Here is a 22782-nt window from a genome sequence, read left to right as displayed (position 1 = left end):
AGTAATAATCTTAAGTGCTGAAGTGAAGTTCCAGTGATTGGCTTTCTTCTGAACTCAGTCTCCCTGGAGTCTTTAGGCATCTCTTTTACACAACATCCGATAACTGACTTTTAACTGTTCCTATTTTAAATAATACAAATCAATTAAAACACACAGCTGTTTAACAAAACTTCTCAGTGTTGGTATAGGTCTCGGTGGGTATTTCCTGATGGCTCATAATGACATCAATTTAGTGCACCTGGTAGGATCTGTGTGAACTGGAAGTGGCTTAATTCTTAAATGACAAGAAAATTAAGAAGCCTTTTATGGATTGCTGCCGCTGCTTTAGAATCCCTGCCAGCACCACTGAAGACGCTTTCCTAGTGGAGTTTGATTTAAATGGGACTACAGACATCATGTAATTGTTTTCTCTGTAATTTGCTATTGGATCTGGGTTTCTAGGTATTCATTCTGGACATTAATAAGTCACTTTAGTGGGTAGTTTATAGTGCCATAATCTACTTTGCAGACTTTTTGTAGAAACTTTCTAATGTTTTTACCAGTACTCGATGGTTCTACCACCCTCTACTATCTTAGAAGAGTGAAATATGCTTTCATCACCATATCTCATTTTCTTTGGTGTTTTCGGGTAATGACAGTGCTATTTTTCTCTGTCTCTATTAGTAATTATTTCTAGATTGTCAGTCTGCACATGCATTGTGACTTTTAATATTTATTGAATGCTGATGCTGTGAGTACTTCACTTTCCGTATTCTTTTTTTTTTTTTTTTTTAATCAGTTCAGAAAAATCTGTCACTCACACTCCATTGTGCCTTTCTTGTTTTGGGGGTAAAAAAAACCCCACATTTTTCTTAAGTTTTGCTTGTTCCTCAGATTTTCTTTAATTTTTTTTTAAAGATTTTATTTATTTTTCAACAGAGAGAGAGACAGCGAGAGAGGGAACATAAGAGGGAGAGGGAGAAGCAGGCTCCCCGATGAGCAGGGAGCCTGATGTGGGACTCGATCCCAGGACCCTGGAATCATGACCGGAGCCAAAGGCAGACGCTTAATGACTGAGCCACCCAGGCACCCTCAGATTTTCTTTAGATTAAGAAGGATATGAAACTTTGTTCTCGTTATCTTCAACGAAATAATTTCTTTCAAAATTTTCTTCGATTTTATGCCCTGGAATGTTTTTGGAAAGCCTTAACTTTATCCTAAGTGCTCTTTAGGCATTGGTATGATATTACTTTCTCATCCCCCTTTTACTTTCTAAAGTTTTCTGGCCACTAGCCACTAATTAAGTGTTCAAATTAATTTAAGTAGAAGTGGGGGCTGATTTATTATGTAAGATCCTTGTCTTATTAACTTCTAAGATATTTTGTTTTATTCCATTTTACTGAGCATTCAAGATAAATAAACAAGGAATGTATTTCTTATAAATAATCAGTTTATACCAGTATATTTGAGTTTCACTTCTCTAAATTGAAATTTATTTCACTAGGTAATAAAAACAAGAAACTGGTTAATGTACTTTGTTATATGTATATCTGGTTGAGCATAGGGATGCTTAGCTTTTTACCATCACAGTTGCACTTTTGACTCAGCACATGCCTTGAATTTATAGAAGGGCTTTCTTTAAAGAATTTCCCAGCATTTCACTGATCCTTGAAATTTCTATTTCTAAAAAAGGAGCAGCTTATAAGTGTAAGAATAAAATACCATTTAAAATATTTATAATTAATTTTAATATGACTCATTTTAGCACATTTCATTTTGATAATTACCTACCATCAATTTTTAATTTTTAATAAACATCTTAGTTCCAAAACGTTACATTTGAGGAATATTTATATTCTTGTTTCTGGTTTTTGAGAAAGAGGTTATTGGTGGGTAGGTGGAAAAGCAGCAGCTATAGGCAGGAAAAGAAGCCTGGGGGAGCAGAAAGGCAGGCACAGGGCCTGGAGGGCATGGAAGGTGGAGTCTGCAGACACACTTATCCCTATAGGCTTTGAGTCCCCTGTAAGGGTATAAGCTTCCTGAGAAAGATGCTATTCGTTTTATCTTATTTTTGGCACAGGGTGGCTGGACATACATTTTCTACCATGCAATTATTGCACCTTTTTTTTCATTCCACTTCCTACCCCCTTCAGCTTTTTTTTTTTTTAACCTGTTGTTTTCCAGATTCTTTTCCATGTGAGCTGTTACATTCCACATATTTTATTTACAGTTTATATTTTGTAGGTTAAAATTTGGCCAGTAAGTAGGGATAATACCAAAGTATATAAAATATGTGTGCAAGTCATTACAATTATTGTATTGCATGCTGATATTTTTTTCACTATATTAATTTATTTCTATTTCTCTCTGTCCAATCTGAATTTCAGAAATATTTCAAGTGGTGTAGACATACAGTCCAATATAAGAGTAACGTATATACTATAACCATCAAAGCAAGTGAATGAGAACTAAGTGGTGGAGGGGAAAAGACAGTTGTAGCAGAACAATCTAAGCTAAGGGTCGATTCTGAGTTTTCTTGAACAACAAGTAACAAAAAGGGAAAGCCAATTAAATCCATTGCTTTTATTCTGTTATGGAAGGAAGCAGACAACTTTATCAAGAGAAACAAACTTTTCTTGTGTTAAATTTTAGGAAGATAATTTTACAAATATGAAAAGCTGGTCTCCTTTTTTGATACCACTTAAACCAACTTTAGGAGATGGGTATGGAGTGATGTCCACTTGTAGCTGTATGAGAGTTACATTGTATCTATTGTGTGCTTAGGTTTATACAGCGGAGGCCTTTATTAGCAGCTTCCTGTTCAGAATCAGCCTGCAGATGTATGTTGAGTGCTTGGAAATTTTTTTGAATTTGAATGCCTTTGAACTGGCAATGTCCCCTGTAGTTAATCATGGTCACTTACCTTTATTGCTTCATACCTGGTCTATACCTATTTACTTTGCCTACCTGTCTTCTAAAGGCATTTGTGTTTGCCTATTCCTATATATTTTTTTGAAGATTTTATTTATTTATTTGACAGAGAGAGACACAGCAAGAGAGGGAACACAAGCAGGGGGAGTGGGAGAGGGAGAAGCAGGCTTCCCACTGAGCAGGGAGCCCGATGTGGGCCTCATCCCAGGACCCTGGGATCATGACCCGAGCTGAAGGCAGACACTTAAGGACTGAGCCGCCCAGGCGCCCCGCCTATTCCTATATTAATACAACATACAAAGAAAGAGTTTAGAAATTCTGTATGATTCTGAATTTGTGAATCTTGGTATGTATTTTGGAGTATCCTTCAGATGAAAGTGCTATTGATGAGGGAGCAGAAGGCTGGCTGAAGACAAAGCCTCCCCCACCCCCCACTCCTGGATGGGACTTGTGTGACATTCTTCCAGGAATCTCTCCTAACTATCTTAAATGTTAATGCCTTGCTAGAGGGGAAAAACAACCTTAACTTGACAATGGCAAGGCCTGAGATATTTTGTAGGTATCTTGTAGGTACTACTTAGCATATGAAACTTCTCTTGAAACCTCCCTTTTCCTCACCTCCCCCAACCCCATAGTATTTAATCAGCTCTTTCTGCCCACGGGTCCTGTCCCCGTGCTTTAATAAACCACCTACTTGCACCAAAGACATCTCAAGAATTCTTTCTTAGTGGTTGACTCTGGATTCCACCCCACTGAACCTCACCTATATTCCATAACCACATCATAAGCATCTGGGCTTGCATTTTTAATAATAACTGTTTTTTTCTGATTAACAAAAGAAATACATACTGTTAATTTTTAGCAAAATATAGAGTAGCAAGAAGAAAATAAAAATTACTCATAATCTCAAACATTCAATGATACCATTGTTAACCTTTCAGGGCATAACTTTCTAAAAATATATTTATATAACTATACATATATGTGTAATACATATATTCACATATATGTATGTATTGCATATAAATATACACAAATACAAATGAGATTATACTATGCACCTGGTTTTTGAAATTTACATCACAGACATCTTTTCATGTCAATATTTAAATACATCTAAATTTTCCTTTTAATAAGTGCATAGAATTTCATTCTAAAGCCATGCCATAATTGTTTTAACCAATTTTATACTTTGAACATTGAGTTCTTTTCTAATTGTTTGTATTCTAAACAATTCCTAAGTGAACATCCTTGTATGTATAATTTGTGTAGTTGTCAGATTATCTCTTTGGAATAAATTCTTAGAAGTGAAATTGGTGAGTCAATAAGTACTGACTTTTAAAAGATTTTGTTAAATATTTCCATGTCAATATCAGAAAAGGTGTGCTAATTCTTACTACCAGTAGGATGTTAGAGAACCCATTTCCCTAAGTGTTCGCTGACACTGGTCATAATTGTTCTTAATGTGCTACAATCTGATGTCAACCAGGCTTGGGATTGGAGCCAGGTAGTTGAACACTGAAGTTACTGATGAATAGCTGAAATGTAGGTTTTTCTTGCAGTTCATTGGGACATACATTTTAGACACTAAGGAAGTTGACATATGGTCGTAATTAAAGGGTCTGATTTCCATTCTTGCCAACACTGAGCATTGTTTCTATTGTCCAGAGGCAGCTCAGCAGGGCTGAGACTTTTTTTTTTCTTTGTAAGCCTTATTAGATTTGCCCAAATGACTGAGCAGAATACTTGGAAGCCTGTAAATCCTGCTCCTTTAAGTACGGAAGATAGGATATTGGATAGCAGATTTTTGCCAGCAAGAATTATCAGTCATCCACCTTGCCCAGATAATAAGACTTGTATGGAATATTTGACTGAGTAAAACTGTACCTGAGGGGGCTTGCCAGATGACCTAACTATTAATACATTCCCCTGCAAACAATTAAGAGTTAGCATTTTGATTACTTTCAAAGTATTATCCATGTGGGTCCCAAAGAACATCTTCCCAAACTGGCAACTTTGGTTTTGGCACAGGCTTAAACACTTCCGCCTGGTAGTAATTAGCTGCTAGATTAATGTATCCTTTAAGTAGAATGAGGTCATCACCATATAAACGGGTGCTTGTCTTTCTGTTTACTGCCACAGCACATCAAGTCCTCACTTCTTCTATAAGCATATGAAAGTGGAAATAAATTTATGTATGGGGCATGAATGCAAGTCTTTTAAGGTTAGAATTTATCTTGCCTAAGGATTATTCTAGTAACAATAGCTAACATTTAGGGGGCATATCTCAAGTGCCAAGCATTCTTCTGAATGCACATATTATTTTGCTTAATCTTCTGAACACCGCTGTTAGGTTGAATCTGTTCTCCAAATTTTAGAGAAGGAGAAACTGAGGCACAAAGGCATCAGACAACCTACTAAAGGTCACACATCTACTAAGTCGCAGAACCAGAATTTGAACTAGTGAGCTTGAGAGCTCCTGTCTTAATCAGTATGTCTTAGTCCCTCCCACAATGCTAATCTTGTTCTCAAATGTTGTCATGTTAATAAAGATATAGTAAAGTAGATCTGACCCCTTTCTGGGTCATAGACCTCTTTGAGAATTTGATGAAAACTCTGGAAACTTTTCCTAGGCATATAGTATTTTGCAACCCTAATCAGGAGAACCCTCAACAGGACATCCAAATCCTTGGAACTTATAGTGGCCATTGTGGATTAGAACTCAACATTCATCCTACCCTCCCTCTCTTGTGCTCTTCCTGTACTGCAGACACTGGAAAGCTAAAACGTAATTCTCCATCTCTCTCTTGGGAGGGGGGGTCTGAATTTGCTTTAGGGTCATCACATCGAATGCATGTGTGCGGGATTTGGGATGCAGAAGTGTTGGAGGCTGCACTTTGTTGGAAGCACTGCAGGTCATGGAGGTTCTATGTATGGCTCCAGTGTTCAGTCACTAGCTTTGGGTGTGTCAAAAGGCAGAGGATGGGGCGGTCGTCGTTCTGCTGGTGTGAATTGCAGCAGGTGTGGTGTGGCCCTGGTGGTGGCCACAGTAGAGACAGGTTTCTGATCATGGGACTGGGGCTGTGATTCTAGAATGTCAGATTCTTGATCTTGAAAAGAAGCAGTAGGTCCCATGGTGTCCAGTTCTCCAGTAAGAGCTTAGAAGTTGTTCTTGGAAAATCATTTCGAATTTGTTTATTCAGCCCTCCCAATGAGGGCTTCAACTAGTCAGAGTTGATTCTGTTTTTTGGCAACTGAACCTTGACTGCTACAGTAATACATAGCTAGACCCGAGGATAGTTTTTTCAACAGGTTGGGAATTTGGCTCTGAAGTCAGAAACACTTGGGTTCTTATTCAAGTTCTACTTATTAACATTGTGACCAAGGACAAATATACTTGACTTTTTTCCTTCCTCGTTCTCAAAATGGAAAATTATTCTATATGGGAACTATTATAAGGACTACCTCATTGGGTTGTTGTGAGAATTATGTGAGCTAATGCATGAGTAATTATTATCATTAATCCATTAATACTGTGAAAAGGAAACACAGTGGACATAATTTCTGTTTCATATAAAATATAGCACTGCAGTGGTCAAAAGAATAATTGTTGAGCCTCAAGTTTCCTACAGCAGTATATTCACAGGCACAAACTGATAGTTTATTGAGGAGGGAGCTGGTCTAGAGCACTTAGGGATTGTGTTTACTTAGTCAACTAAATAAAGAGTTTTGTAGTTTCTCATTCAAAATAACATTCAAAGAGTTCTGGTAGTGAATCTCCTTTCTTAGGAGAGACCTTTAGCTATTTCAGTGTGCTGTATTTTACATGATAGGATTGGCAAATCATGGGAGTAATGTCCCAAGGCTGCAAGAACAGAAGTAGCCCATCTGGGCCTGTGAGAATCCATCTCCACAGTGCTTCTCCCTGAGCCATGCCATGAGCAGTTTCATTCTACAATCTGTAGTTGTTATTGGGCCTGTGGCTAAACCTACAACATCCTATTGAGACATAGATGTATCTTAGCATACCCTACAATACATCTAGAATTGAATACTACAGATACTGTAGTCAATTTTTTAAATCACTTGCTGGTAGAAGGAGTTGAATTGAATACATGTCTAAGTAGCTTCCTCTAATCAATATGACCCTTTCTGTCAGGCTTGCTCCCTACCCACACCTTTACCCCCAGCCTTATTCAAATAGTCATTAATAACCAACAATGCAAGGGCCTGTCCCTCAAACCCTCACATGGCAGTAAGGCAGATTTTTCAAACTTAGTTTTGTTATTGTGCAACCAGTGGGGAGCTCCATTAAAGGGCATGGAGCAGTAGACAGCTTAGATCACGGAAGGTTGCTTATATAAGCCGTTTGGAAAGTTCCTAAAGCCTTCTCCCCCCACCTTGATTTGCAGGTGGTCACACATTCAATTTAATTGCAAACAGCTGATAAAGGAGAAAATACCTTTAAGAGTCCTGTAAAATGGTCACTTTAGATCCTCCAAAGTCCATCTTACACATAGAAAAAAATCAACAAAATGCAATTATTTTCCACATTTTATTTAATTTCTTCACAGGTATGTTTGACATCAATGTCACCACCAGGAAAGGCTAAAGGACCATTACTGTTGGTCTCTTGAGTATGTTAAGCTAGGCAGCTAACCTTGCCTTGTTCCTTGACAAGGGGAATTTTAGTATTGAGACATGTCAGGTCTATCTTTTGAGAGAGTTGAGTCTGGAATATGTAAGTCTGTATTGTTTCTAGCAGGTTGCCCAGAAAAAAAGCCCTTTTGATCTTAACTGATATCAGTGTGGCCAGGCCTACGTTTGTATCTGCTAAAGTTATTTTATGGAGTGATTGAATAAAAAGGGTTCTTAGATTCCATAGCCTTCGATGTTACAGAGTTCATTCTGTCCAACAAGTTGGTTCTAACAACTAATGATATGACTCAGAAGGGAGATGATCAGGGTGTTGAATTTACCTGTCCATCCTGGCACTTAAAAGGCACAGACTTTTGGCCCTCTGGGTATGTTCTGGAGTTCCCTTAGAATAATAATAGTAAAAAAAAAAAAAAAAGTAGCCAGTTAACTTTGGAAAGGAAGGATCTTAAGTTTCCATAGCTGCCGGTAGTGTCTCCTTTTTTCTTTAAGCTCAGTCAGCTCATTTGTACCTTAGATACGAAGGCCAATCTGCAGACACACCAAGGTGGCTCAGGGAAATCACCCAGGACGCTCTTTCTTCCTTGCTTGTGCAAAGTGTGCTTTTACTCTTGTCTCATTCCTGCCTGGTTTCAAGTACTTTATTGTTTGACTCTAGTGTTGATACTCTCTGGTCCCATGACCTTGGTATTTGAGAGTGATCTTCCTCATGCACGAACCTCAGCTCTCTTGCCAACATTGGCTTGGGTCTTAGTTCCCTATGTTACTTGAAGAAAATTTCTCATGTCTTCTTCTGGCCCACAAACAACAAATGTGGCAGGATCTTCCTAACCACCCCAAACTCTTTGCAGTCAGGACTGGATGGAGACTAAAGCAATCTGAAGTTCAGCATAACCAACCAGTCTTTCTGAGATGGGAGGTTTTCCAAACCAGTTTATCTAAAGACAGTGGTGATTTTCCAGGTGATGGTTTGGAAATTTTAAGGGCCCCTTATTTTATGTCTATCTCTCTGTCTCTGTAGATAAAATGATTTTTGCACCCATACCAAGTTCACATTCAGGGGCTCAAGTGACTGACATCAGCGGAGTCTGAGTGCCCTGAATACTCTTGCCAAGGGCTGGTGTTTAGCAGGCAGTGAAGTCTGTTTTCTGATCTATGAGTGCTGTGTCCAAGTCCTGATTACTGTGTGATGTTACATGCCCTGTCCACGGAGAAGAGAAGCCCTTATTTTTTAGAGTGAAAATATGAGTGAAAAATGAGGGAGGGACTGGGCCTAGGGAAGGTTGATTAAGGGGATTCAGCTAGTAATGCAGTGTATTTCCCTTGGGGTTTTCATTTAATTCACCTGCCCGATTCTAGATTTTATTCATAGACATTCTAAGTAATATTAGACCATATATAGGTGAGCAAAATAAACCAGATTTGCATTTAATAACCAAAATAGAAGGCTAGGATAAAGGATGCACATTTTCTACATGTTTTCTGTAGTTTTGACCTCAATGTTAAACTCACTTTCAAAAGCAGAGATTCCACAACCTGAATCCGTGGTCTGAGAGGTTATTGCTCTCATTTTGCAATATTCTAAGGACAGGCAGCTATTGTATTTTAATTGAAAACAAAATCCCAGAAGGGAACAGTACTAGAATAGGTTCTTGGGATTTGGGGACTTGCTTAAACTTTATTTAATTGCTGTTTTGCATGACTTTTCACATTGACTGTTCTGAAGACTGAACATCCTAATTTTGTTAGTGCAAGTGTTACTTAATATGATGATTTACCTTTAAGGAGTGTGATGTGCCTTAAACATTTTCAGGTACATATGCACATTCACCTCTCACATGGATACATTATATAGCTCATTTCCCCTACTTTTTCCTGCAGATGTTTCAGTTAAAACCAGGCAGGTTCCTTTGATCATTTATCTCAGCTGAGGGGGGGCAGATTCAAATCTAAATGCTAATACTGATTTTTTTTGTTAATTTAAAAAAATTTTTTCACCATTTTTAAAATTTAAATTCAATTAATTAACATATAATGTATTCTTAGTTTCAGAGGTAGAGGCCAGTGATTCATCGGTCTTATATAATTTATTTTTTAGAAGTCAATTTCAGAAAAAAAATTGATTTTTTTAAAAAGAGAATTTAGTAAAAATTTTGAAATTTTGGGTGGGAGTGATGGATTGTTTCTATTATCATGAAAAGAAAACAAGGTAAAAAATCTCCAAGTCAAACAAAAACAGTCTCACCAATATTAGTTAAGTAAACATTTTTCTGGAAAATATTTACTGATTTTTCTCAAAATATGAAAACTGCATTTATTTCATGGTGAAATTTTTGTGCTTGTGAGGGATTGTCTTAAACTTTATTTTTTTTTTTAAAGATTTTATTTATTTATTTGAGATAAAGAGAGAGAGAGAGAGAGAGAGAGAGCACGAGCACGAGAGGGGGGTGGGGTGGGGGGTAGGGAGAGAGAGAGAAGCAGGCCCCACTCTGAGCAGCGAGCCAGACTCTGGGCTCCATCCCAGGACCCTGGGATCATGACCTGAGCCGAAGACAGATGTTTAACCAACTGAGCCACCCAGGCGCGCCTCAAACTTTTCTTTTTAATTAATAAATTTCCTAAGTCTTAATAACTAGAATCTGAGTCATTAAGATATAATAAAAAGAGCATAGACTTTATAGCAAGAAAGAGGTGGACTAAACGCTGGATCTGCTCCTTACAAGCTGTATGTCTTTGGGCAAATTGCCCAAAGATTATTTTGCCTGACATTAATGTAGCTATACCAACTTTCTTATGGGTAGTATTTCATAGATCTTTCTCTACTTTTAATTATTCATCTTTCTCTGGTTTATTTTTTTCCTGGTAAATAGAACATTATTTTAAAAATGTCATATAGTAAAATTGACCTTTTTTGGTGTACAGTTTTGTGAGTATTGACCTACTCATAGAGTTGTGTAACTCTTGCCACAATCAGGATACTGAGCAGTTTCTTCACCCACCCCAGACTCCCAGGTGCCTCTCTGGGTAGTCAACACTTTCTCCCACCCCAACCCTTGTTCTCTCTGCCTATGTTTTGCCTTTCCCAAAATGTCATATGTAGATTTATACAATATACAGTAGTCCCCTCCCTCCTTTTTTTTTTAAAGATTTTATTTATTTGACAGAGAGATACAGCAAGAGAGGGAACACAAGCAGGGGGAGTGGGAGAGGGAGAAGCAGACTCCCCACTGAGCAGGGAGCCTGATGTGGGGCTCGATCCCAGGACCCTGGGATCATGACCTGAGCCGAAGGCAGACGCTTAATGACTGAGCCACCCAGGCGCCCCTTCAGTAGTCCCCTTTATCCACAGTTTTGCTTTCTAAGGTTTCAGTTATCAGTGGTAAACCATGATCTGGAAGCAAATGATCTTCCTTCTGACAGAACCTCAGAAAGTCAGTAGTAACCTGATACTACATCACAATGCCTATGTCATTCACCTCAGTTCATCTTATCGCATAGGCATTTTATCAACTCGCATCATCATCAGAAGGGTGATGTTTCTATTATGAATTTTCTAAGGAACCTCTGTATTGTTTTCATAGTGGTTGCACCAGCTTGCATTTCTATCAGCAGTACATGAGGGTTCCGTTTTCTCCACATCCTTACCAACACTTGTTGTTTCTTGTCTTTTTGATTTTAGCCATTCTGACAGGTGTGAGGTGATATCTCATTGTGGTTTTGATTTGTATTTCCCTGATGATTAGTGTGTTGAGCATCTTTACATGTGTCTGTTGACCATCTGTATGTCTTCTTTGGAAAAATGTCTATTCAGATCCTCTACCCATTTTTAATCGATTGTTTTTTTGGGGTGTTGAGTTGCATAAATTCTTTGTATAATTTATTTAATTTAAGATTTTGTTTATTTATTTACTTATTTATTTAGCATGAGTGGGGGGGAGGGGCAGAGGGAGAGGGAGAGAGAGAATCTCAGGCAGACTCCATGCCCCGTGTGGAGTCTGACACAGGGCTCGATCTCGTGACCCTGAGATCATGACCTGAGCTGAAATCGAGAGTTGGATGCTTAACTGATTGAGCCACCCAGGTGCCCCAATTCATTGTATATTTTAGATATTAACTGCTTATAGGATATAGCATTTGCAAATATCTTCCCTTCAGTAGGTTGCCTTTTTGTTTTGTTCATAGTTTCCTTTGCTGTGCAAAAGCTTTTTATTTTGATGTAGTCCCAGTGGTTTATTTTTGCTTTTGTTTCTGTTGCCTGAGGAGACATATCTAGAAAGAAGTTGCTACTGACAATGTCAGAGAAATTACTTCCTGTGTTCTCTTCTAGGATTTTTAGTTTCAGGTCTCACATTTAGATCTTTAATCGATGTTGAATTTTTGTGTGTGATCTTAGAAAGTGGTCCACTTTCCTTCTTTTACATGTAGCTATCCAGTTTTCCCCAGCACTGTATGATATCACTCATATGTGGAATCTAAAAAAAAAAAAAAAGAAGAAACAAAAAGCAGAATCAGATCTGTAAATACAAAGAACAAATTGATGGTTGCTGGAGTGGAAGGTGGGGAGAGGTGACGGGCAAAATGGGTGAAGGGGAGAGGGAGATACAGGCTCCCACTTAAAGAATGAATAAGTCATGGGAATACAAGGCACAGCATAGGGTATATAGTCACTGACACTGTAAAAGGCTTGTATGGGGACAGATGGTAGCTACACTTGTGGTAAGCATAGCATAGTGTATAAACTTGTCAAATCACTATGTGGTACACCTGAAACTAACATTGTGTGTCAACTATACTAAAAAAACAGTAAGGATAAGTACAGTACAAAAATATACTTTGAGATCACATTCACACATTTTTGTAGTATATTGTTATAATTGTTTTATTTTATTATTAATTTTTGTTATTAATCTCTTATTCTGCCTAATTTATAAATTAACCTTTATAATTGGTGTGTACATACTGGAAAAAAACATAACATATATAGAGTTTGATACTATCTTTGGTTTCAGGCATCTCCTGGGGATGTTGGAATGTATCCCCCAGATAAGAGGAAGGGACTACTTACTGTATAGGGTTTTTTTTTTTTTTCATATATTTTTTTATTATGTTATGTTAATCACCATACATTACATCATTAGTTTTTGATACTGTATAGGGTTTCGAGTCTGGTTTCTTTCACTTAGCACAACTTTGAAGTTCATTCATGTTGAGGTATATATTGATAGTTTTAACTTTGTATTGCTGAATAGTATTCCATTATATGAAAGTACAACATTTTGTTTATTCATTTACCAGCTGAAGGACCTTGGGTTGTTTTCACTTTTTGTCAGTTAAGAATAACACTACTGGGCCGCCTGGGTGGTGCAGTTGGTTAAGCATCTGCCTTCGGCTTAGGTCATGATCCCAGGGTCCTGGGATGGAGTCCCACATCGGGCTCCCTGCTCAGTGGGGAAGCTGCTTCTCCCTCTGCCCTTCACCTTGCTTGTGCTCTCTTGCTCTCTCTCTCTCTCTCAAATAAATAAATGAAATCTTAAAAAAAAAAAATAACACTACTGTATGTCAACTATACTTCAATAATAATTCTTTTACAAAGAGTAACACTGCTATAAATATTCATTAACATGGTTTGTTTGTTGATATACTTTTCATTTCTCTTGGATACTTAGGAGTAAGATTATTAGTCTATATGGTAAGTATTTTTTAAAAAACACTAGACTGTTTTCTGAACTATCTGAACCATTTTGCATTTCACCAGCAATTTCTGAACTTTCCACTTGTTCCACATCCTCACTAGCACTTGATATGGTCAGTTTTTAAATTTATTTTAACCGTATCAATTAGTGTAGAATAATATCACAGTGTGGTTTTATTTTGCATTTACTTGATGACTGATGGCATTGAGTATCTTTTTGATGTGCTTGTTTCACATTCCTGTATTTTTTTTGGTGAAATATCTTTTCAAATCTTTTGCCTATTTTTTAATTGGATGCTTTATATTCTCAATATTGGATTTTGACAGTTCTTTACATATTGTAGATTCAAGTCTTTTACCAGATATGTGATGTACAAACACTTTTTCCCAGTGTGTGGCTTCTCCTTTGATTCTTTTAGTAGTGTTGCTCAAAGAGCAAAAGTTTTTAAATAATAGGAAGTCCAGTTTATCAAAAAATAATTTTGTACTGTACTTTTAGTATTCTATCAAATAACTCTTTGCCTAGCCCAGGATCCCAAAGACTTTTTCCTAGATATTTTAAAGCTTTAGTTTTTACACATATCTGTGATCCATTTTGAGTTAATTTTTGTGTAAGGTATGAGCATGGGTTCAGGTTTATTTATTTATTTTTTTGCATGTGGATGTCCAGTTGGTCCGCCACAATTTGTTGAGAGATTATTCTTTTTTGATGGAGTTACCTTGTACCTTTGTCAAAAATCAATTGGCCATATATGAGTGGATCTATTTTTAGACTTTCTTTTCTTTTCCATTGATCTATTTTTCTGTCCTTTCACCAATACCACACTGCCGTGCTTATTGTAGCTTTATATTAAGTCTTAAATTCAGAGTGTAAGTCTCTTGACATTATTCTTCTTTTTTGAAATTCTGTCAGCTATTCCTTTGCCTTTCCATATAAATTTTAGAACCAGTTTGTCAATATCCACAAGATTTGGAATTTTAATTGGAATTCTGTCTGATCTGTGTAGATCAATTTGGGGAGAAACGGCATCTTAATAATAATAAGTCTTCCAATGTGTGAAAATGTTTAACTCTCTATTTTTGTATGTCTTTTTTGCTTTCTTTCATCAGTGTTTTTTATAGTTTTAAGCATATAGATCCTATGTGTATTTCTTAAATTCTTACCTAAATATTTCAGGGTTTAATGCTATTATAATTGGTATTTTTTAAATTTCAAATTCCACTGTTCTTGTTATTATATAGAAATAGAAATACAATTAATTTTTATATATTGGCCATTTATCTCGAGACCTTGCTAAATTCACTTATTAGTTCTAGGAGCTTTGTCATAGTTTTGGGGTTTTTCTATGTTGATAATTGTGTCACCTGTGAAAAAAGACAGTTTTATTTTTTTCCTTTTTAACCTGTATGCTTTTTTCTCCTTTCTCTTGCCATATTACACTGGCTAAGACTTCCAGAATAATGTTGAATAGGCGTGAGGAGAGCTGTGATGGCTAATTTTATATGTCAACTTGACTGGGCCATGGTGCTCAGAGATTTGTCAAACATTATTCTAGATATTTCTGTGATGGTATTTTTTAGATGAAGTTCTCATACAAATCAGTAAACTTTGAGTAAAGCAGGTTACCCTCCATAATGTGCATGTGCCACATTCCATCAGTTGAAGGCCTTAATAGAAAAAGACTCGCTTCCACAAGCAAGAAGAAATTCTGCCAGCAAACTGCTTTTGAATTCTAAATACTCTTCCATGGGTCTCCAGGCTGATAGCCTTCCCTGCATATGCCTCATGTGAGCCAATTCCTTAAAATAAATTTTTCTTTGTCTATCTATCTATCTATCTATCTATCTATCTATCTATCTATCATCTATCTATCTACCTACCTACCTACTTATCTAAACACACACATGCACACACAACTACACACACCCATACATCCTGTTGGTTCTGTTTCTCTGGAGAACCTTGATTAATACAAGACAACACCTTTGCCTTTTCCCTGATCTTAGAAGATTGGTCATAAGATTGTTTTCTTTAGTACATTAATATGGTGAGTTACATTGGTTAATTTTCAAATATTGGCCCAAGCCTGCAATCCAGGGATAAATTCCACTTAGTCATGATATATTATTCTTTATATATATATTTTTGGCTTCAATTTGCTAATGTTTTGTTGAGGATTTTTGTATTTATTTTCATGAGAGATATTAATCTGTAGGTTGTTTTCTTGGTGTTTTTCTGGGGATATGAATAGTCTTGGACCCTTTTATAGAGTCCCACAGTTTTTTAAATCTTTTTTTTCCCTCCCTTCTTCAGATTGGGTAGTTTGTATTCGTCTATATTCAGGTTTTCTAACTTTTTCCTTTGTCATCTTCATTCTGCCAGAGAGCCCATCCTCTGAATTTCTCATTTCAGATATTGTATTTTTCAAAGTTTCCGCTTGATTATTTTTTTATTCGTATCTGTGGAGAACTTCTATTTTTCCATTCATTTTAAGAGTGCTTACCTTTACCTCCTACAGCATGTTTACAATAGCTGCTTTAATGTCTTCATGTAATAATCCAATATTTGGGACATTCTGAGATTGTCATCTGTCTTTTCCCTTGAGAATTGGTCAAATTTTCCTGGTTCTTGGTTCGTCAAGTAATTTTAAATTAATATCCCGGTCATTTGACTATTAGGTCATGAAATTCTGAGTCCTGTTAAAATTCTGAAGAGAATGTTGATTTTGTTTGTTTTTCTTAGCAGGCTATCAGCCAACTGAGGTTCAGTCTCCAAGTTCTGTCTCATCTTCTCTGAGTGGTGTTTCCAATGTCAGTTTAATTTTCTAAGCATTTGCTATGCTGCTTTGCATCTCTCCTTTGCATGCACTTCTCAGGCACTACTCTGAGACTTGAGTAATATTTTAAATTTCAGTTCAGTTCTCACAGTTTTTGCTAGGATGGTTTGGATCTGTCCTGGCCATGCACAGCTTAGGGGAGAGCCTGGGATGTGTATCTGTTTGTGTACAGATTTAGGGGATCCGTTTCTCCAGCTGTCTATGCCCCAGGACTTCTCCCATGCTTTCTGGGTATTAGAGGCTCCTTTTCCTGGTCTTCTGCCTGGAAAGACAGAGCTTCTCTTGGAGTTTTAGCCTCTTGCTGTGCATGTAGTTCCATGTGACTGGGACCACCGTTGAGACAAAGCAGCAAGAGAAAAGAGAGAAGAAAAACAAACGTGTATTCCTCCACAGTCTTCAAATCACAGTGTCTCCTTTTCCCAGTTGCTCTAACCAGAAACAGATTTTTTCTTTTTATTGTTTGTTTTTCTCCAAGTTTTAGGCTGCCACTGCAGTTCAGGTCCATGACTGGGACCACCTTTGGGGCAGGACTATGAGAGAGAAAAAGAGGGAAAGAAAACATCAGAGGATCTCCCTCCCCCAATCTTCTTCAACTCACAGAGAGCCCTTTTCCTGGTTGTCTGGCCAAAGAGGGGTTTATCCCAATGTTTTTGTTGTCTATGCTTCTTACACAATTCCACAGTGGGACAACCCTTGGGTCAAAGCTAGGAGAGAGAAGAAGAAAAACCAGGGAACTTACTCCCATGGAAGTTTTTCTTCAAGTTTGCTGCTCTTTCCAATCTGCTACTATTGTAAGTTTTCAGAGTCCTAGGATAGCTGCTTTTTAAATTTTGGTTTTTTAGTTTTAATCAATGAGAGACATAGGCTTAGTGAGCTTACTGCATCTTGACTGGCACCGGAACTATAGTGTTCTTATGTTTAAGGACTGTACATATTTTTTCCTATTTTGCTGTGCTTTAGAAAGCCAAAAATTTTTGTCTTTAAACCAGAGAGTTTAATCTGTTAACTTTTATTGTAATGACTGATACATATCAATTTTTTTGTACATCTTATTTGTGCTTCTGTTTGTCTTACCTTTTGGTTTCTTCCTGGAGTATTCCTGTACATCTTAAGGAATGATGTAACTTCTATGAGACTCTTTTTTAAAATCTCTAAAATAGAGATAAAGGGATTTAGCTAGAGTGTTATTTTAAAGATTAATAAGATAAAATATTTAACATATCTAGCACAGTCCCAGATACAGTTAATTTCATAATATTCGGGGCGCCTGGGTGGCTCAGTCGTTAAGCGTCTGCCTTCGGCTCAGGTCACGATCCCAGGGTCCTGGGATTGAGCCCCACATCGGGCTCCCTGCTTGGCGGGAAGCCTGCTTCTCCCTCTCCCACTCCCCCTGCTTGTGTTCCCTCTCTCGCTGTGTCTCTCTCTGTCAAATAAATAAATAAAATCTTAAAAAAAATAAAAAATTCATAATATTCATTGAGCACCTCATATGTGTTCCATAACAGAACAGGTATAAATTACTGCTCTAGTGGAACTTACATTCTAGTGGGGAAGATACCAATAAACTAAATAAGTAAATTACATAGTCTGCTATGGGGAAAAGTAAAGCAGGGAAGGGAATAGGGAGAACAGTAGCAGGGTCGAGGTGGCAGTTGTAAACTGGCAAGTTCTTTTCTCTATGAGAAATGGTACTGCTTTATTCTTTGCATGTTAGCACTTTATGTTTATTGATAGCACTTTATTTATATAGCTTTATTTATTTATTTTATTTATTGGAGGGGGGGCAAGGGGCAGAGGGAGAGAGAGAATCTTAAGCAGTCTCCACACACAGCACAGAGCGTGATGTGGCACTTGATCGCACAGCCTGAGATCATGACCTGAGCTGAAATCAAGAGTTGGACACTTAACCAACTGAGCCACCCAAGCGCCCCCGTATAGCACTTTATATGTCATTTTGCAAAGCACGCTAATATCTCATATTTTATTTTTATTCCCATTCATTGATTCAACAAATGTGGGTCAGACTTGTGCTAGACTCTGGGGTACAGTGGAGAATAAAAACAAATGTGGCATCTGTATGAAGTCTTTAGGGCTATTTCTACATTATTTCCATATTAGAGGAACTCACTGATAACCAATTTACTTATCTCTTTCACAAATATTTCTTGAATCTTAGTCGGTACTGGATACTATAGTAATTGATAGGTTAGCAAGATTGACATGGTCTCTATTCTTATGAGTCTTATAATTTAATGATAAGACAAATGTTTAAACAAGCAGTTGCCTTCTCTGGCTCTAGTAAGGAGATGATTGGAAGGCAACAGGAGTAGAGGAAGGAGGCCAGTAAAGAGCAAGAAGAAGTCACCCAAGAAAAATATGATGATGGCCTAGATTGGGGTGGAGGCATGTAGAAATAAAGGATGATACTAGAGATAAAGAGAAACTCTCTTTAGGAGGTGGAATTACAGTGCTGGGGAATGTGGGTGATGGATGATACCACTCACAAAGGAGGAATGGGATGAGTTCGGTTTTCAAGATCCTAAGTTTAGGGGCACCTGTGTGGCTCAGTTGTTAGGCGTCTGCCTTCGGCTCAGGTCCCGGGGTCCTGGGATGGAGCCCCACACTGGGCTCCCTGTTCAGTGAGAAGCCTGTTTCTCCCTCTCCCACTCCCCCTGCTTGTGTTCCCTCTTTCGCTGTGTCTCTCTCCGTCAAATAAATAAATCTTTAAAAAAAAAAAAAAGATCCTGAGTTTAGAGAACAGAGCATGCAAGACATCCAAGTGTCATGTCTCTGAATCTCATGAGACATGCCAGAACTAGAAATGTGGATTTGGAAGTTATCAGCAATAAATAGTAACTGAAGCCATGGGAGTAGATGAGGTCATCCAAACATATATAAAATGAAAAGAGAAAATGGCCTAAAAGAGAATTCTGGGGGTGCCTGGGTGGGTCAGTCGTTAAGCGTCTGCCTTCGGCTCAGGTCATGATCTCAGGGTGTTGGGATCGAGCCCCACGTTGGGCTCCCTGCTCGGCGGGAAGCCTGCTTCTCCCTCTCCCACTCCCCCTGCTTGTGTTCACTCTCTCGCTCTCTGTCAAATAAATAAATAAAATCTTTAAAAAAAAAAAAAAGAATTCTGAAGCATTCTATCACTTAAGAGGTAAGCAGAAGACTGTCTATGAAAGGCCCTAAGAAAAGGTAGGTAGAAGTACAGGAGGAAACGCGGGAGGTGTTGAGGCCCTGGAGCCTAGGGAGGAGTGGGTTTCAGCACTGTGGACATACTGAGTGTGCAGAAAAGCCAGGTAAGAAAAACTGAAGTGTGCCCATTGGGTCCGCCACAACCAGTTCGTTGGTGTAGCTATGGTGAGTAAACAAACTGTTGTGGTGTGATGCCTGAAAGGGGGATGAGGAAGTCGACACAAAATTAATATTCTTGTCATTAACTGGGGAGGAAGATAGGATGATTCTTGGAGAGAAAAATGGAGGGGAAGGAGGATTTTATTTTTCACTGTAGTTGATTTTTTTTTTCTCTAGGATGGAAAGGACTTGGATATTTTAAAAACTGATAGGAAAGAGCCAACGGAGAGGGAAGATATAGGAAGAAGAGAATTGAAGGAACAAAGTCCCAGAAAAGCTGGGGGTGATGGAGGGACAAGAGACGACTCTTCCTTTTTAACAGAAGTTATAAAGAACAAGATATGGTTATGGATTCAGATGTATTTTTAGTTTGGCAAGAAAAGGATATTTTATGGTTTCTATATTTTCTGTGAAGTTGGAAGCAAACTCATCTGCTGACAGAGAGGGATTTCATAGCTTTAGAAAGAATGGAGAAGATTTGACTTCCTTCCATGGGGGATGGAAGAGTAGACTAGAGAAATATGTCAGGTCAAGGAGGCGGCATGGAGGGTCCACTTGAGGCAAGCCAAGTTATATGATCTTCTCCAGCAGTGCTCAGCAACCTGGGTGCAAATGCAAAAGAATCAGCCAAAGGTGGGATTTTGCCAGGTGCTAAAATGGAGAGATAGTAGGTAAGGAAATTGAGAATATTGGTAAGAAAGTGATTGAAATGACTAAGAATAGAATCTAAGTTTAAATAGGAAGAAAGGAGGTGAGCTTATGGAAAATGTGGACCAGAGGTTCCCATGAGATTAAAGAACTAAAGTCTTGGGAATCTTCTAAGAGATCTGAAAATATAGATGTTTTGGTCTGACAATGGTTTTAGAGGGGGGAGTGACTCTTGATGTTGATAAGTTCCTCAGTGAGACTGTTGGAGTGCTTAGCTGAAGTGGAATTCAAGAAAGAGAGACCAGAGTGTTGCATGGGTCATTCACGTGGATATAGAGTCACCTTAGATGATAGGGGCACTTGCGGTAGAAGGGAAGACTGAATCAAATGCTAAAATTTTAGATGCTAGATCAATAGATAACAGCAATGAGAAGGAGGTAGAAGGTATTAGAATCTGATGGCATGTACATTAAATGAGCTGATTTTTTTAACATTCTCTTATGGAAGTACAACATATATTAACAAAAGTATACAAATTTGACATATGCAGATATTAATTTTCATGTAGTGATTCTACTTCTGTAGCCACCATTCAGTCAAGAAATACATTTCTGAAATCTCAGAAGCCCCCACCTCATGCCTGCTTCCCATCACTTTCTTTCCCTTTTCCATAAATAAAGCCATTGTCTGATTTCTAAAACCTTGTATTAGTTTTGCCTGTTTTTTGAACTTTATGTAAATGGAATCATATACCATGTACTGTATTCTTTTAATTCTGGTTACTGAAGCACAATATCATGTTCACGAGATTCATCCATATTGTTTCATATAGCAGGAATTTATTGATTTTTATTGCTGTATAGTACACTATTTCATTGTATGACTACAACACAATTTACTCATCTTTCTACTGTCAATAGACATGTGACCCTCCCCCTAAGTTTTAGCTATGATCATTCTGATCATGTCTTTTGATACATATACGTATATACTTCTCTTACATATATACCAGAATAGAATTGCTGGGTCATAGAGTATGAATATGTTCAACTTTAATAGGTAATACCAGTTTTCCAAAGCTCTTGTATCAATAAACACTCCTGTCAGCAGCACAGGAATTTTGGTTGCTCTATCTTCTGACCACTGTTTGACATTGTTGTTCTTTTAAAATTTAACCATTCTGGTGGATGTGTTTTAGTATTTCATTGTGCTTTAAATTTGATTTCCCTGATAATTAATGAGGTTGATACGTTCTTTTGTGAAGTGCCTGTTCAGATATATTGCCATTCTTTTTTTCCTATTGGGTTGTCTTTCTCTTCTTGACTTGTAGGAATTTTTTGTATATTTTGGGTATGAGTTTGGTGGAGGTATGTGTAGCAGATAGCTTCTCCCACATGGTAGCCTGATTTCTGATTTCCTTGCTAGTGTCTTTTGATAATCAGAAGTTTTCGTTTTAATGTAGTCTAATTTATGACTCTTTTCATGGTTTGTGCTTTTTGTAGACTGAGATAATTGTCTACCCCAAGGTCATGAAGGTAGTCTATGTCCAGTTCTGTTCAACAGAAATTTGTCTAAAAATACAGATGTTTATATCTGTGCTGTCCAGTGCAATAGTCATTAGACACATTTAGCTCTTGAGCCCTGGGAATGTGGCTAGTGTGACTGAGGAACTGGATTTTAAATTTTATTAAATTTTAGTAAATTTAAATAGTCACATGTGGCTGTTAATTATGCTGTTGGGCAGCTGTGTTACCTAGATGCTTTATTATTTCACCTTTCAGATTATTTCTGTGAGCCACTGGGAACTGGTTTTTGTTTGTGGTATGAGGTATAGGTCAAATTTCATTTTTTGTCCATATAAATATCCAGTTGGTGGCACAGCACTATTTATCAAGAAGATTGTCCTTTCCACATTGCTCTGTCGCTTGTGTTGCATATTAAATTTCCACATATGGACAGGTCTGTTTCTGGATTCTCTGTTTATTCAGTTGTCTTTTTGTCAGTATCACACTATCTTTATTACTGTAGGTTTATAGTAAGTCTTGATATCCAGTGGAGGAAATTGCCTAATTTTATTCTTCTTTATCTTAGCTGTTCTTGACTCTTCATTTTCATTTAAATTTTATAAGCAGCTTATCAATTTCCACAAGCTCATCCTGGGACTTTGGTATTAAATTAGATCTGAGATCAACTTGGAGTTAGTAGGAATTTTTACAGTATTGACTCTTCCAATTTGAATATGGTATATCCCTCCTTTAATTTAGTTAAATTTTTGCCTTTAATATCATTTTATAGTATTCTACTTATAGCTCTGCCATATCTTTTATTGAATTTTCTTAGCTTCTTGCTTTGTCTATGGCCTCCAGTATGTTGTTGAATAGAAGTGATATGGGCATTTCATTCCCAATTTAAAGGGAAATCTTTCAATACTTTAAGTATGAGACTTACATTAGGTTTTATTGTAGGTATTCTTTATGTGATTGAGGAAGTTTCCTCCTATTCCTAGTTTACTCAGTGTTTTTGAGATGTTGATTTTTTTAATTCAATGCTTTATCTGCATCTTTTGAGATGATAAATGACTTCTCTTTTACTCTCTTAATATGGTAAATTACATTGATTTTCGAATGTTAAATTAACCTTACATTCTTGGGGAAAATCCAATTTGGTTTTAAAATACTTCCCCTC

The 22782-nt window shown here is 37.4% G+C and overlaps 1 protein-coding gene across 19 annotated transcripts in view; it reads left to right on the top strand.

Annotated features, from left to right (window-relative positions):
* Window positions 1-22782, top strand: part of ATG10 (autophagy related 10) — a 404709-nt gene that overhangs the window by 334206 nt on the left and 47721 nt on the right. The window contains exon 6 of one of the 19 annotated variants that reach the window (XM_036067312.2): window positions 19627-20800. The exons of 17 other annotated variants lie outside the window; for them this stretch is intronic. In XM_036067312.2, coding sequence (XP_035923205.2) covers window positions 19627-19818 — 192 coding nt within the window. In that variant the 3' untranslated portion in view covers window positions 19819-20800. Of the gene's footprint in view, window positions 1-16576; window positions 17490-19626; window positions 20801-22782 lie in introns of those variants that run through there. One more of the 19 variants, XM_078067095.1, reaches the window with a different exon arrangement.

This window comes from Halichoerus grypus, chromosome 2 (assembly GCF_964656455.1).
Source record: "Halichoerus grypus chromosome 2, mHalGry1.hap1.1, whole genome shotgun sequence".
NCBI lineage: Eukaryota > Metazoa > Chordata > Mammalia > Carnivora > Phocidae > Halichoerus > Halichoerus grypus.
This window is presented reverse-complemented; position numbering and strand designations above follow the sequence as displayed.